The sequence below is a fragment of the Oncorhynchus kisutch genome, linkage group LG3 (genome assembly GCF_002021735.2).
Source record: "Oncorhynchus kisutch isolate 150728-3 linkage group LG3, Okis_V2, whole genome shotgun sequence".
NCBI lineage: Eukaryota > Metazoa > Chordata > Actinopteri > Salmoniformes > Salmonidae > Oncorhynchus > Oncorhynchus kisutch.
The window spans coordinates 60731658-60749395 of record NC_034176.2 but is presented as its reverse complement, the minus strand read 5'-3'; the positions used below and the strand labels follow the sequence as shown (position 1 = coordinate 60749395).

At 42.5% G+C, this 17738-nt stretch overlaps 1 protein-coding gene across 1 annotated transcript in view; it reads right to left on the bottom strand.

The window, feature by feature from the left end:
• Positions 1-17427, bottom strand: part of LOC109874385 (protein BEAN1) — a 44333-nt gene extending 26906 nt beyond the window's left edge. The window contains exons 1-3 of the mRNA XM_020466272.2: positions 16902-17427; positions 15541-15615; positions 14146-14274 (exon numbers count right to left, since the gene is read on the bottom strand). Coding sequence (XP_020321861.1) covers positions 14146-14274; positions 15541-15615; positions 16902-16929 — 232 coding nt within the window. The 5' untranslated portion in view covers positions 16930-17427. The remainder of the gene's footprint in view (positions 1-14145; positions 14275-15540; positions 15616-16901) is intronic.
• Between the last annotated feature and the right edge of the window lie 311 nt (positions 17428-17738).

Below are 17738 nucleotides of genomic sequence, written 5' to 3'. Positions count from 1 at the left end.
TTTACCAAAGCTACCAGAATCTTCAGTAATTTCGGTAATTAACAGAAAATCTATGACAATCTATCGTAATTTATAATTTATAGTTCAATAGCTTAAAAAATGTTTTTATTCATATTTAGTATACGTTTTTTTAGTTCCATATTGTCCATGAGTTTCTAGTTGATAGACCACATGGTCCAAGAGAAAATAGCGAGAAAATAACTAATGAAAAAAAGCCTTGAATCAACAATGGCATTATTTTCAATTAACTCTGCAACTCTTCCAACTGTTGACGCAACTGCCACCAGTTTGAAGGCAAAACAGTGACAACAAACTGACATAGTAAAATAAAGAAAAGTGTGTGAAAAAATAAATAAAGTATATTTCATGCTGAAACCCTCATCTTTAACACCAATTATATTTACTAAGGTGATGGTTTATATTTAGGATAATGTTTAACAGCTTTGTCATCCCCCCCAAAACAAAAAGTATTTCATACACTTTGCAGGTGATAAGGCCATACAGAGGGCCAAAAAAATGACAGACACCTGTACAAATCTGAAGTACCAAAAGGGGCCACTAGATGTCTCGCGATAGATTACATAAAATCCTTGAAAGATAACACAATTCTGGTAGTTTACTTGTAAAATTAGAACGTTTGCAGTAATATAACTTCCCGTTGCAACCCTCAGTAAGGGGATAACAGAAGCGACAGGCAGGGACACACACACACAATTTCCCTCTTCGATTAACAAGAAAACATGTCAGATGTCCACAGCGCTTACCAAAAGACTGCAACATATGAGAACAATAAGAGGAGAAAAAAAGAGAGGCAAATAAAGAAGAGTGAGAGAAGACGAGAGGACAGCGGAGGGGACGAGTGAAAGGACTGCCCTGTCTCTGCCGGGTGACAGCTATTCTCCTCTCATCACAAATGTGTTCCTTCAATGCCACGAGGGGGTGAGCGGAAGTCTTATGAGGACAGGCACGGGGAAGAAATGGCCATCTATGACGAGTCTGGGGGATGGACAGCACTGCGTGGAAAAGCACCACAGACTGTTAGAAATGCTTCCCCCGCAATCCATTCTTCTAATGTAAGGTAGAGCCTGCTTCATTGAGCAGAAATCGATCTTAGCCACACTACAAAGCACACACTGCAGTAGCTCGCGCTTCAAAAAGCCTACGTGTAGTTTACTTACAAAACATCCAATAGTAAAGGGAGTGCCACTGGTACACCTTGAAGTGTTGCTAAGTGGCACCGGGGATAATTGGAAACACAATACAGGTGTACTAGTAACATTCCATGCCCTTTTTTGAAAAGTACAAACTAGACCAAAGACATAGCAGTTCACTCATGGTGCATTTCCCAAAAAGGTTTTACCCCAATGTTTTACACAAAAAAGGCTCAGATTTCTCTGTTTCCATCTATGTGGGCCGGCACCCGTGTCTCACTGGGCCATGGCTCCGGCAGACCTGCTCTCACCTGGGGCTAAAGCCAGTCCACTGGTACTTTTCTGCTGGCATTTACTTAACAATGGCCAACTGTGAACTTTAACACCTTCTCACAAAGCAACTGTTTGGTTTATGCAGAGGTTGTTGATTCTGCTCTTCCTACTGTCAGCCCTAGCTATGGAAACACAATGTCCCTAGTATAACATAATAGGGCTGCTATTGCCAGGGACCTCACAATACGATATTGTCACGATGCTTAAGTGCTGATACGATATTTATTGCGATACTGTGATTTTATTGCGATTCGATACTGTCATTTTATTGCGATTCGATGTTCCAAACCATATGTCTGCTGCAGACGGACAAGAGAGAGACTTGGGAAAACACGCTTTGATCAGTCATGGAATGTTGACAACAAATTGGCTCCCTATTTAAAAAGAAGATGAAGAACAAGCTACGAAGGAGAAATACTAGAGTTTTTGTGCAGCCAGCCAGGGCAAAAAAATAATATTGCGATATTGTCAAAAAGATACGATATGATATATCTTAAAAAATAATATATCCAAACATGTAACTGTACAGATTATTTCCCCCCCATCACTATAACATAAAGGTGTATGACTAATGTAACATTGGGGTTACAGTCGAAAAGCAGAAACATTGGCTCCCAAGTGGCTCGCGGTCTAAGGCACTGCATCTCGGTGCTTGAGGCGTCACTACACACATCCTGGTTTGATTCCAGGCTGTATCACAACTGGATGTGATTGGGAGTCCCATAGGGTGGTGCACAATTGGCCCAGCGTCGTCTGGATTTAGCTGGTGTAGGCCATCATTGTAAATAAGAATTTGATCTTAACTGACTTGCCTAGTTAAATAAAGGTTAAATATATAAAATTAAGGGAACAAATGTTGGCTGCTTCTCCCCACAAAGTGTTTTTTTCTTCAGGATGTGGTTCTGTTGATGACAAAGGAAGGGCTGTACGTGTAGTACTGTCTCTGTCTCTCTGGTCTGTTTGTGAGTTAGCAGCAGCAGATCAGTTCAGTCGGCAGGCGCTAAGTAGAGCGGCTTCCGGTTGTATTGAGCAAACGTCAGGTCTGATTCTGGGCCCTTGGTTGAGGTAGTCATTAAGCAGTCATGTCAAATCACCAGTGGAGTGAGGAAGGATGTCCGGATCCCAGGCCTGACACGAAGCCTCTCGCTCCTCTACCGTTCACCTACTGCCAGACCAGGCAGCCAGGAGGTGGGTATGATACTCACACAGGGGCTCATGGGTAATTTATGAGCAGGGCACTGCAGGCTTTGACACATGAAAGCAGGAATTCAGGAGACTTTTCTCAATTTACATCAACAACATAGCTCAGGCAGTAGGAATTTTTCTCATAAAATGTATATGCAGATGATACAGTCTTATACTCAGCTGGCCCCTCCCCAGATTTTGTGTTAAACGCTCTACAACAAAGCTTTCTAAGTGTTCAACAAGCTTTCTCTGCCCTAAACCTTGTTCGGAACACCTCCAAAACAAAGGTCATGTGGTTTGGTAAGAAGAATGCCCCTCTCCCCACAGGTGCGATTACTACCTCTGAGGGTTTAGAGCTCATACAAGTACTTGGGAGTATGGCTTGATGGTACACTGTCCTTCTCTCAGCAAATATCAAAGCAGCAGGCTAAGGTTCAAATCTGGTTTCCTCTATTGTAATCGCTCCTCTTTTACCCCAGCTGCCAAACTAACCCTGATTCAGATGACCATCCTACCCATGCTAGATTTTGGAGACGTAATTTATAGATCGGCTAGATGTTCTTTACCATTCGGCCAACAGATTTGCAACTAATGCTCCTTATAGGACACATCACTGCACTCTATACTCCTCTGTAAACTGGTCATCTCTGTATACCCGTCGCAAGACCCACTGGTTGATGCTTATTTATAAAACCCTCTTAGACCTCACTCCCCCCTATCTGAGATATCTACTGCAGCCCTCATCCTCCACATACAACACCCGTTCTGCCAGTCACTTTCATTAAGGTCCCCAAAGCACACACATCCCTGGGTCACTCCTCTTTTCAGTTTGCTGCAGCTAGCGACTGGAACAAGCTGCAACAAACACTCAAACTGGACAGTTTTATCTCCATCTCTTCATTCAAAGACTCAATCATGGGCACTCTTACTGACGGTTGTGGCTGCTTCGTGTGATGTATTGTTGTCTCTACCTTCTTGCCCTTGTGCTGTTGTCTGTGTCCAATAATGTTTGTACCATGTTTTGTGCTGCTACCATGTTGTGGTGCTGCCATGTTGTTGCCATGTTGTGTTTCTACCATGTTGTTGCCATGTTGTGTTTCTACCATGCTGTGTTGTCATGTGTTGCTGCCATGCTATGTTGTTGTATTAGGTCTCTCTTTACTGTATGTAGTGTTGTGGTGTCTATCTTGTCGTGATGTGTGTCTTGTCCTATAATCATATTTTATATTTTATTTTGTCCCCGCAGGAGGCTTTTTGCCTTTTGGTAGGCCGTCATTGTATCTACTGTATCTACAGTGGAAAGCGCACTCACAGTTCAGTTCACAAAAGCTTTTTGTGATTCAATGTTCCAAACATATTGCTCCAAAAACAATAATAAAGAAAGTCGCATACTCCCTGTAACTCTCATATTCACAGAGATGTTGGATCTTAAATTTGACCAGTTTCGCCGCAGGAGTAAAATAATCCTGCAGGAGGATTTGATTATTCTCAAAAAAGTTAAACGTTCTAACATTCTATTTTCATAGGCTACTTTAGGCTATAGTTTAGGTGCAGCCTACAGCTGCATTTTGGATACACTTCTATGTCGTAGACCAATATCTATCTTGTGTTATTATTAAGTTACACTGAACAAAAATATGAACGCAACATGTAAAGTGTTTGTTCCATGTTTCATGAGCTGAAATAAAACATACCAGAATTGTTCCAGTCACACAAAAAGCTTATTTCTCTCAAATTCTGTGCACAAATTTGTTTACGTCCCTGTTAGTGAGCATTACTCCTTCGCCAAGATAATCCATCCACCTGACAGGTGTGGCATATCAAGAAGCTGATTAAACAGCATGATCATAACACAGGTGCATTTGTGCTGGGGACAATGAAAGGCCACTCTAAAATGTCTGAAGTTTTGAATGTCTGAAGTTTTGAGGTTGTGTGCAATTGGCATGCTGACTGCAGGAATGTCCCCCAGAGCTGTTGCCAGATAATTTAATGTTCATTTCTCTACTATAAGCCGCCTCCAACGTCGTTTTAGAGAATTTGACAGTACGTCCAACTGGCCTCGCAACCGCGTCGTGTGGGCGAGCGGTTTGCTGATGTCAACGTTGTGAACAGAGTGCCCTATGGTGGCGGTGGGGTTATGGTACGGGCAGGCTTAAGCTACAGACAACGAACACAATTTCATTTTATCGATGGCAATTTGAATGCACAGAGATGCCGTGACAAGATCCTGAGGCCCATTGTCGTGGCATTCATCTGCTGCCATCACCTCATGTTTCAGCATGATAATGAACAGCCCCATGTCAGAAGGACCTGTACACAATTCCTGGAAGCTGAAAATGTCCCAGTTCTTCCATGGCCTGCATACTCACCAGACATGTCACCCATTGAGCAAGTTTGGGATGCTCTGGATCGACGTGTGCAACTGTGTGTTCCAGATCCTGCCAATATCCAGCAACTTCGCAGAGCCATTGAAGAGGAGTGGGACAACATTCTGGTTACACCAGATAGAGTACTGGCTGGTTTTCTGATCCAAGACCCTAACTTTTTTTTAAGGTATCTGTGACCAACAGATATGCATCTGTATTCACGGTCATGTGAAATCCATAGATTACGGCCTAATTTATTTATTTCAATTGACTGATTTCCTTATATGAGCTCAGGAAAATCATTTAAATTGTTGTATGTTGCGTCTTTTTGTTCAGGATATATAAAACTATGGTTGTTGATGTACTGTATATGGCTGAATTTCAGATACATTGTTGTACATTTGAATGTCGCAGTAGCAGGACCTACAGTAGTAGGGCATTTATTCTGTCTGGTGCGTTTGAGCGAGTGAGAAAGAAAGAGAACTGCTGGTTTTCTGTGAATGTATTTATCACGAGGCTCATTTGAATTTCCTGAGGTGCAGGAAAACACTCAGCCACAACAGAGTGATCAAATTAAGATACTATATCTTTACTACACCTGTTTATACAGAACATACCACACATACTAGTCCATATAACAGCTTCTGTGTGTGATAATATCTTATAATTTCACCCGTTGGCTTCATGTTACTAGTGGGTGGTAGGAAGTATTTCGCACACCCTGTGGAAGACAGACTCAGTTGGCTGGCTGGTTGATGGATGGGTTATAATGGATCTGATAGTCGCAGTGATGTTCCCTCCTTTCACATTCAGTGTTAAAAGGAGCCTCCAGGGCTGAGATGTCACTGTTGCTCCCTGACTGTGACTTGGGATGGGACTGCTGTTACTGGGCAGTCTGTCAGCCATGCAGCCATCTCCACAGCAACCCTCCCAAATCAATTTAGCATGAGACTGATTCAGCGGCTCAAGGTCATCCTGCAGCACAGCCATCAGAATCAGGCTTGAGTCTGGATGACACGACAGCTGCTGACCAGGCCAGAGCACACTGTGACTGCACAGAGCAACAGCTCCAGGGGGACAAATACTAACACACACTCCCTCTCCCTATCCCCCTCCTTTACACTCTCTTTCTCATCTCTCTCCCTCCCCCATCTCGCTCTCTCTTTCATCTCTCTTTCTCATCTCACTCCCTTCCCCATCTCTCTCTCTTTCTCCCCCTCTCTTTTTCATCTCTCTCTCTCTCTCTCTCTAATTTTCTCTCGCTCACACACACAAACTCAATCAAATACGACCCAGAGACAAATTAACAGTACACAAAAACAGACCTATGAAGAAATAGGAACAAACACACGTGTACCCAGCTCTGTTATCGTCAGCCCCTGTATTCAATGTGACAAAGACAGCAAACCACAGTGTGCTCTATGTTTTACACAATACTTGGTGTGACCCATTTCCTGCCTACAGCAAGGTCTTGGCTGTTTTTCTGGCTGTAAGACAAAGCATCAGAGATCTGATTCTAAAACCCAGAGGCTGGTGTAAAAAGGAGAGCAAGCAATCCACAGAACAGCAAAAACCCAATAGACATCAGTCTCTTCCACTCCGGCCCTGTCACACCTTCAATCATACAATATCCCAACCACAGGAGGCCGGTGGAACCTTAATTGGATAGGATGGGCTCAGAGTAATGGCTGGAACGGAATCAATGGAATGGTTTTGAACATATCAGACACGTGGTTTCCATGTGTTGGATACCATTCCATTCACTCCATTCCAGCCATTATTATGAGTCATCCTCCCCTCAGCAGCCTCCTGTGATCCCAACTGATATGCATGAAAGAGATAGATAGCAGTGGCCCCTATTTTGCAAAGACACATGAACTATTCAGTTTATTCTATTGAAACAGTTCATTGAGATTACAGGTGATACAAAACAGTAACATCTGCATGGAACAACAAATGAACTGTATCTGTCTCAGAGATGCGACCTAATACTGTATCTGGGCACAATGCCCTTTATAAGACAGCCTCCTTCACAGCATAACACAATACACAATATTATACATGAAGGGAAGTTGGATATGACTGGATGTGGGTCACAGAGCCATGGAGGGGGAATGAATATCTGGGTCAAACTGGATCATAGAGGCTTAAGTCTCTGTGCATTCTAGCTCACCTATTAATACACCACAGAGATGATCACTATTATGCCAGTGTTCTGCCACATCCAACCCTACTCCTTTACCAGGAGGTCCGTGGTTGTTGTGTACGGTGTGCGTGCGTATGTGTGTGATGTCGCGGCATCACCATAGTTCACTATTCTCGATCCATTAACCCAATCCGATCAGTCAACATCAACGCAACAGAATTAGAGTCAGAGGAATTAGGTCTTTGCATATTTCACATTAGATATCATGATGAATCCTAAAATAGATATTTTTGCTCATCTGCCTGGCAGCAGTTTGAAATTACTCAAAATCCCTACCCCATTTCTGCTGGACTGGACACTTTTCAGAAGCATAGTGTTTGAAAAGGGGAAAATCCCCTTTAACAGACAATAATACATAGAGCCATCACAGATACATGTTGAGCACTGGGCCATTGAAACAGCGGAGCCCTGTAGATATGCCATTGATTCGACAATTCAGACATTAACGGTGTGGAAAATAAAGCGTCTGACCATTCCCTTGAGGCTGCCATGGTGAAAACAAGAAAATTAAATGTGATTTGTTTGTCTCCCGTTGAGGTGGAGGTGTGACAGTGCTCCTATCCCAGAAGTCCAGACACCATCAGTCTAAAGTGGCTTAATGGGGTTAGGTATGAATGAGTCATTTCCTGTACAAATCTAGGGCCAAACCTGGCTGGAACTGTCTGTCCCTCTTGCAACAGTAACATCACAGGAGCAGCAGCATGACACAACAGCTACAGGAAATTATTCTAACTCAAAGTAGAGGAAGAGCTAGGTCATGTCATAAAATGGAAGACTTCAATCCCGAACAAATTGTTATCATTACAAGTGGGTTATCTAACAGTGGCAGGTATTGGCTCACCAAAACACAGTGACCAGGGAGGAACTTGCAGAATGAAAGTTGATGCCTTTTGATTCTATTAATTCAATAGAAGATTACGAGATTAAATCATTGACTGGCTGTGCCTCCCTACAGCGTGGCCTGGCTTTACAAGAACAAGGGGATATTGAAGAAGAAAATGCACTGTCCTCTTGAGTTTGGTTAGCCTCTGACTTTATTTCCATTCATATTGTGGATTATTCAGCCTCTGTGGATTTAGGCAAAGGAAGCTGCTTCACTCCAAGCTGTTGTGGAAACTGTCAGAAAGATATGAAATGGTGAAAAGTGCATAAGTCTGTCAAAACTGACATCCGCTACGCCATAATTGGCTGAGACTTAGAGGTGTCTGAGAGCACAGGCATCCTGTCCTTATCCAGCTCTGCCAGAGGCTCCAGCCGGTGGGAAACTTCATACGGAGATCCTTCTAAGGGGGATCCATGGAAAGACGAATTAGACAACCGAACCCCGAAAAGGAGTGAGTGAATAATTGAGCTGCACTCATTCTGGATCAAACCAGTTTGGATTGCCCGTGGCGGCCAGCAAGCTACACATCTACAGAGTTCCTCAGGGGACCAGGTTTACTGTGATGCCATGCTAGAGACAGAAAGGGGCGGGGCGGGGTGGGGGACAGGTTTTGGTTATCATGATTATCCATGTGATTCAAATGAGCTCTGAAGAACAGTTGATTACTCCAGGCACACAAAGCCTGTTTGAAAGGTTTTCAGAGTGAATGACCTCCAGCGGTAGTGCTCAAGGTCATACGACATTCAACATTGCATTAGCCGATTAGATACAACATCACTTCTTGATCAGGACTACAGTATATTTTAAATTCACTGTTATTAAAGTATGTGTGTATAGTCAGCTTTTTCCAAAATTCGACAACCACGGTCCTAAAACACTGTCAATGACAGTAAACAGCCCATGACTTCACTGCACTTTATCCCTCTAAGATAATTATACACTTTGGGAGGAGGGGCGGCCATTTAAAGAGAGCTCTCCCCAAGTCAGTTAACCCAGATTAGAGGAGTACTAGGGATACACCTGCATGTATGGCCCATGTCTGCTGGCCCTCCCAAACAGACAGCCAGAGTATGGGGTGGCAGGTAGCCTAGTGGTTAGAGCATTGGGCCAGTAACCGAAAGGCTGCTAGATTGAATCCCTGATCTGACAAGGTAAAAATCTAACGTTCTGCCCCTGAACAAGGCAGCTAACCCACTGTTCCCAGGCCGTCATTGTAAATAAGAATATGTTCTTAACTGACGTGCCTAGTTAAACAAAGGTTAAATATAAATAAATAAATGAGGCCTGGCCCTGCATTATCCAGACCTCTGAGTTTAGTGGGTCAGGAGGGCCCATTTCAGTGGGATTTGGCTGTTTTGATTCCACTCACTGTCATGGCTGGCACACTGAGCCCACGGGATGAAGCTACACTGCAGCCTCTTAATCTGGTTAAAGTGGCTCCAATAACCCCAGCTTCTAGTTGATGTAATAACCCCTGATCCCTCCTACTGTATCTGCCCTGACTTTTCATCTGACGGGAAGACGGATGTCCATACCTAACCTACTGTACACTACAGGCCTTCATCTGAAACCCTGGGGAATTTAAAACATACATGGGTGACACAATACAAGGGTAAATTATAACCTGGGTCCTAGGGTACAGCTGGGTATAGGGAGAAGCAGGCTTGCCATAGGGCACTTACTGACCTTTGCGTATTGTATCCACAGCTGTGAATTGGGTATGGCATGTGTAAGCACATTTCCCGCTTTGAGAAATCCCATTGCTTTTGCAATGTGTGGAGGAACAGATGCTTGGGGTGTTAGACCAGAACACAATAATGTTTCTTCTGCCGACAGTGTTCTGGAGCCATTTTCCAGCCATCGTATTCACAGACACATTCGTTCTCATCATGTTTGCTGTAAATGGTGAAGCCTAGACAAAGTGATAGATTAAAGGAATATGTCTAAAGCAAGTAATGTGAATAGAGGCACTCATAAAGGACGAATTGTCTCCATCCTCCTCCTGTCTCACTCACTCCACCCCACAGCAGTTTGCCATTGCAATTATTAGATGCTATTAAGAAATCTTGGCCACTAATTGCAAAGAAAATAGCTTTCTTCCAAAAGGCACAGGGAGAATTCACCTGACATTTACCACCACTATCTGGCCACCTGCAATGCCTTTAATAGTTGTTTTTTCTACTGTGACAAGGGAACTGAAGCAGAACCATCTTGGTATTTTATCCCCACCCTCAATATTCTAAAATCTCACCACATCTCCTAATATGCATATAGATGGTCATACCTGGACCAAGTGAAAATGCAACAGAAATGTGCAAATGTGCCAATTTATGACATTTTCATAATTCATAAAATATGGGGTTCTTTCTGATGGATAAGCAAAGGATCATGGGTACCATTGTACTCGTAGATCATGTGCACTGAACTGGAACAGACCGTTTAAAATCCGGTCCCGTTTTTTACTGACACAAGTGCTTTTTTCTGAGGACTTGATTTGCTAGGATAAACAATCATACTTATTAAGATGCAAAAGGTGCAAAAGGATTGGCTCTTTGATCAAAAGATAAAAAGGAAATACAGTATATCAAATATTAGGAACCCCCCATTCTTGATACACATGTGAAACTGTTGAGCGTGAAAAACCCAGCAGCGTTGCAGGTCTTGACACCTACTACCATACCCCGTTCAAAGGCACTTACTCTTTTGTTTTGCCAATTCACCCTCTGAATGACACACATACACAATCCTTGTCTCAACTGTCTCAATACTTAAAAATCCTTATTAACCTGTCTCCTCTCCTTTATCTACACTGATTGAAGTGGATTTAACAGGTGACATCAATAAGGGATCATAGTTTTCACCTGGATTCACCTTTTGTACACTCAGTGTACATCATTGAATACATTCTGACGTACAGATAATTGAAAGTGTTTAAGGAGAGAACAACTCAAGTGGCCATAGATCTCCCTATGAAATATGAAGGCACCGAAATAAGGTTTGGAAAGACGACGTGCCTGAACTTTTGTCTGTGAAAAGGCTTCATAATAGGTGTTGCTCAAATGTATGTTTACATAGCATTACATCCTGTGGGCAAACACATTGTAATTACAGTGTAGGATATGATTGGTGTGATTGCACATTGACGTTTGGGTGTTGTACGTTGACATTTACATGCATTGTATTTCCAAACAAACTCAAACTGATTGTGTTGAAACCTCCCCTCAGCATAGAATCATCATCCCAGCTTGCACATCTCTGAAACTGTACAAGTTGCAAACAGGTATTCACAACACAAACAAATGACAGTACACACAGACCAGATAACACAGATTACAAGATCTGGTGTTTTCCTGGTAGAGAGGAGTGGCGTTTTTTTGTAGATGTTGAGGAACCGTACATTACAGTGGTGATGGATGTGGTCTGGGGAGTGCAGCCACAGCGTAGAGCCTGTCTGTTCCTGTATGTCCCTACTCTGACAGACAGCCAGCAGGGCATGAGCAGGGTGAGCTGGATCACTCCAGGGGGATCCAGAGCCACCGTCACAGTCCCTAGGTCTGCCTTGGCAGCGGTGAGGAGAAGGTCAAATCAGGAAAGGGGCATGATGGCAAAGTGGCAGGATTAGTCAGCCACTTGCTACTCTTTACATTATTTATTTACCCACTCAGCAGATGCCCTGATCCACCGGGAGATGGATAGATTTACATATTATTCACTTCTACAGCTGGATATTTAGAAAAACAATTTGGGCTAAGTGTCCTTCTCAAGGATAGAGCCCCGATGTCCCATCTGTATCCTTTATCCTTCAGCGAGCTATCCTTCACTGAAGCCCCTTTTCTCAATCAGAACGCTGAAATAAAAGACCAACTTAATACAGTGTCGCTGCCACACTAGTGTGGGGTGAAGATACTTCTTGGAAGTGAATGACTATGACAAAGAATACACAGAACAAAGTGAAGAGGTTAGTGCTGTATCCATGAAAACCACTCCACTATTTAATTTGACATGGGAGCACAGAGCCAGTGCTTTCATTTGAGAGCTGAAGCAGATATCTGCACTGTGACTAATGGAAGGTTAACAGGAGATTCAGGATGCTGGAGGTTATCTATTCACCGCAAACAATGCAAATAGTATGCTTGGGCATACAGTATGAAGCAGGTAATATCTGAATTAATATATTATACAATTAATACACATATATTTGATCAAGATGAGAGGATTCATCCATTGAATGTATTGAAGTGTATTCATTTAATCAAATTGTATTATTAACACGTGTATTATATTATAGGTCCTCAAAAGGAAAGGCATTAAGAAATAAAGATCGCTTAGATAGTATCTGCTATCATGACATTCAGATTACAAAGACATTTTTAAGATGACAAATTCATTTCTCGAAGACATTCTCAGTGATCTGTTTGTGGAAAGTGAAGTTCTACACCCAACACTGAGGTACTGAAATAGTAGCAACACACTTGGCCAGCCACATGTTGATGGGTGATCCCCAACAAAATATCAAAGAAAGTCCTCAGCTACAGTGTCAACATTGAGGACTGTGCTGGGCATAGTGGCATGTCCATAGAGGAACCTAAAAAAAGATCCTGCCTTTCCATTCTCTTTATCTATTTATTTTCTCTATTCATTTTTTACAGCTTGCCCGAGAGCGGGGAGTCTGTCCGCCGAAAGTCATTCCACAGCCTAGGGGGCTGGTGACATTTCAGGTGTGAGGGGGATGAGCTGTGAATTATAGATTAGAAGGAGAGCAGGGATTGGTGAGTATTACTTTGAGAGGCGCTATGATTGTCAGAGCAGCCAGCAAGGCTGTATAGGTTTAGCCACCCTTCATCACTGGGAAAACTCCCATTACAGCTTAGTTTATTGATACCAACACAACAGTCTGTGTGCGGTCTAAACATGCTAAATACTTTGAAGAGAGATTAAACATTTCCTCTCATCTTGATATTACTTCATTCAGATTTCAATGGTTATGTATGTAGAATACGGATGCCATTAAATCACACAAGGGCCAGCTTTAACGGGAACAATTTCCTCCCTGATCCCAGCCTTCTCCCAATAGTCAGTCAGGAGATAGATGTTGTGGCTGGTTGAGGAGCCCTCGGTGGCTCATTAGAGCTCTTCTGAAGAGTGCCAGGGACCACATGACGTATCGAGGTTCCACTGACTGACTGCAGCCGTTTGTGGGCACAATTTTCTCTCTCTGCAAACAGTTTAGTGAAAGGTCAGGCTGCATTAGTGGCGGGTGTAAACACACCGTGGCCGAGGGGACAAGCTGTTCACTGGAAAGGTACTTATAAAGGACCGAGGCTACCTAGCAGCCAATAGATCATATTTCAGAGATGGTGTTATACAAAAGGCAAAATGGCAAAGTCTGAGGCCGATTTGTAACACAAAAAGGCAACACGTGGTCACCACTGATGTACAAACCATGTTTGTGTCACTGTATTAGGACTGGAACATCACATTTTGAGGATGGATGACAACCCGTGTTGGTAATATCAATTTATTTATCAGTTAATTTTTTAAAGCAGGAACCGGCATTTTGTGTCATTTTGACAGCATGGGATGTGTATTCCCATAACGCTGTACGTACAGTGATATAATAAAATCATGACAATCAACACTGCCAACACTAACGGCTACCACCTCAGGAAGTCAATATAGATTTGAGACACCTGAGGTCGTTATTTAAGTGGTTCAGTTCTCTGGACATTGGCCTTGGGGTCTGCATTTCTGTCAGGGAAATTGATCTGAAGAGGAGTGCCAGAGGCAGCTTACAACTACACTATTTAATCAACTAAAGACAGAAACAGATGTTCTCAATCACATCCCAGATATATGTTGCCATGGTTATTATTATCTCTCTAAAGAGGCAGAGTTACATGTTCTTAGTCATTACACATATAATATTATGTGGATAATCAGTCTAGTATACACCGTGACAAGTACCATTAAGAAAATTCCCATAAAACATTTTCAGTAAACAGGTAAGGATATGTCCCTTACCTGAGCAGATTAGTTTCATCAACATGTACTCCCTTCCACAGTCCTTCTTATAGTAACATTTCAGCCGGTTAATGAGGCAGGTGCCGAACTTGAGCTCCTCTCTTCTGCACAGAAGGGCGATGTCCTCATCTGCAAGGGCAGGCAGAAGGGAGGGAGATTGTGAGGGGGGGAGGGAGAGAGAGAGAGAGAGAGAGAGAGAGAGAGAGAGAGAGAGAGAGAGAGAGAGAGAGAGAGAGAGAGAGAGAGAGAGAGAGAGAGAGAGAGAGAGAGAGAGAGAGAGAGAGAGAGAGAGAGAGGGGGGGGTGATGTGAGTGACAGGCTCCCTGTTGTTTATAGAGCCTGAGGCACATGCATGTGTGTGCGTGTGTATTTGTGTGTAGTGTGCAGCCAAGGGGCCACCCACACTGCCCTGTGTTCATTAGTTTTTCCTGTACATGACCACAGGGTCTGAGGTATCCGATCAATACCAGGACCCCTCTACATGCAATATTAAAGGAATACTTCAGGATTTTGGCAATGAATCTATCTACTTCCCCAGAGTCCGATGAACTCGTGGATACCATTTTTATGTCTCTGCGTGCAGTTTGAAGGAAGTTACTAACTAGAGCTAGCGCAATTGCTAACTAGTGTGTAGTGCAATGATTGGAAGTCTATTGGTATCTAGCAGATACCCATAGACTTCCAGTCATTGCGCTAATGCTAATTAGCATTGGCTCACAAAACGACCTCTAACTTTCCTCATACTAGAGACAGAGGCATTAAAAATGGTATCCACGAGTTCATCTGACTCTGGGGAAGTAGAAAAATGGCCTCATTGACAAAATCCCAAAGTGTCCCGTTAAGGCGTTTGGAGATTGGATTTGTAACTTGGTGGAAATTATTAACACTGAAATCTGCTTCAGATTGGTTATCTTGAAATGCACGTTGTCATTTTCTTGTTTAGAATAAATCAATATGTAAATGAATCAAGCACTGTATTATACGTGTGTTATTACTTTTGTGTATTGTGCATGTGTGTGTTTATTATGTAAATGAGGTGAGTCATATATGAAGACGTTTACTCTGTGCACACTGTATGAAGGATGACTGTACTGCCTGCCATCACAAAGCCCTGCCATTCATGTCCTGTTTAAAGCAGAGTGTATAATGTCACGCTAACCAAAGGTGCATAGTGCTCTTACATAACACTGCATCTTCCAGGCGACAGCTAAAATCTCTTAGATTCTAGTACATTCCATTCACGGACCATGACTCCTGTATTATACATTAGACACACCATACATTCATATACCAACACTCATGTATGATATAACCTGTGCATTCCTTGTATAAGAAGCCATGGTGAAATACTGTACTGAGCATTGGAACATCATGTAAAACACAGAGAAAACTCACAGGCTTTGGAGTAGTTCCTGACAACTTCAATGGCGTTTGAGGTGCCACAGACAAGGGGAGTGTGCAGTGCTAGAGCTGTCGAGGTACAGGGCAAAAATGAAACAGAGAGAGAGGAAGCATTAATCTCATTTTGTAGTCCTGTCAACTTTGTTTTATGGTGACTGAGGTGTTATTCCCTCTTGGCTGGCTCTGACATCACATCATGCCTCTTTGGCATTTCTGACGAGGCCCGGTCAGGCTAATGCAGAGCTTGGACAAGCCATGGCTTGGCTTGGTATTTCAGGTCCAAAGGAGAATGTGGGACAAAGCCAGTAATGCATATTGGCTTTGGTCAACAAGCTGCCATGACCATTACTGTCTGAGGCAAAACTACATCAGAGCTGACTACAGATCAGATATTCAGACAGTCATGCCAGTTATCTCACAACATCAAAGCCCAACCTTTATGGTGATGTGACAGTATTATTGACAAGCTAAAATGTGAAGATCAAGATAAGACTTTAATATCCCCCGTAGAAAAATCTATAGTTCTTTATTCATTCATTTTGCACTGTCAGCTCCGTCTTTTTTGTATTTATCAAAGGCAGAAAACAAGTTGATTAGTTGTGTAACCAACCCGGTATCAGACAGTTTCTGGATACCCAGATCAATATGTTGAAAAAGAACCCAAAAAAGGAATATGGAAATGATGACAATCAATGGAATTGTAATAACTTCTCATGAACATTATGTAACATAGTCAGTGGGTTGGCATCTTCCTCTACATCTACTAATAGAGCACTAGGATGGATACTTAGATTTGATATGAAACCAGATGGGCCTCTAAACTGGCTGTCCTACTGTACAGTAACATGGACATATCAAATGCAAATAGTCCCTTTAAATTGGACAAGTATAGTTCCATGCAGAGCTCTGTTTCCATGTACTGTACCATATATATTCTGGGGATGTTTGGAAGATAAATGCAATGCTCTCTAGCTAGATTCTACATACTCCTCAGGGGTAGGTGCATAGCACTTGGAGCCTGTATACACTATGTTCATCAATCTTGGGCTAGCCCTATGTGACAGCCCAATTTGGCCTATTTTGGGTCAGTCATCAATTCATGGCCTTCCTTGGACAAGAACCAAACTAATAGCGTAATAATGAGAAAATATGAATGACTTCAATACATTTTTTTGGAAACATTCTATGAAAGCCCAAGCATGGCGCATGGATGCATCATTCATAAAGGTGTACTCACAACACAGCATAACTAAAAAAGCAACTGCTCAACCTGGAATACTCTACGCAGATCACAGGTCTATAAACCAAAATTCAACAGTTTATCGGACAAGAGGAAAGAGTGATACAGTACGTACCCACCGACCGGTATAAAAATATCCCCATGTGATGCAGGTGTTTTCTTGTCGTTCGATTTCGGATAGCCTACCTACCCAATGCCAGCAGAAATTTGACTTGTTTAATTCGAAGAAAACATCGTGATTAAAAGGGTTACGATATCTTACGGTGCCACATAATATCTGGTGTGAAAACCCTCAGAACACCTTCCCTGGTCCAAATTCCAACTCAAACACGCGTGCCGTAGACCGGAGACGTTGCCCACCTGGCCAAAATAGCATGTATATCACTCATTAAACTTCTGTTAGATACTCGATAATACTCGTTTTTTCTCAAATTCACAGTGTAACCATCGAGCATGTAAACCAAATGCCTTCAAAAGCAGTCAAATCAAACACTCTGCAGCAAGAAGCATCTTCTATGTCCCGCCATGACTGCGAACGTAGTAGCTCGTTTGCAGCGTTCAGTTATCCAACATACAGTATTATAATGCCATGATATTTAATTTAGATGACAAGCGGGTAGCGACAGTCATGTGCCAACACTGGCGATTGTTTACAAATGACATAAGGGTAGTTGGATGGATACCATATTGCAGATTACTGGGCAAACACAATATGAATGTCCCAGGATGTAAGAGCACCACATTTTTCTGTTTTAATGTTAAGTTTACAGTATTTGTATTAATTTTATTTCTTCCGTTTTCTCAAGCAGACAAAGGCTATTATGTTGTGAGCTGTCTTCTGACATCCACACATTTCGACTGTTATCCACTTTATTCACTGTTTATTCATGTATTACTACATAGGAGGATACTGAAAAAGAGGAGATTGGGGTCAATACCACTTCAATTGAAT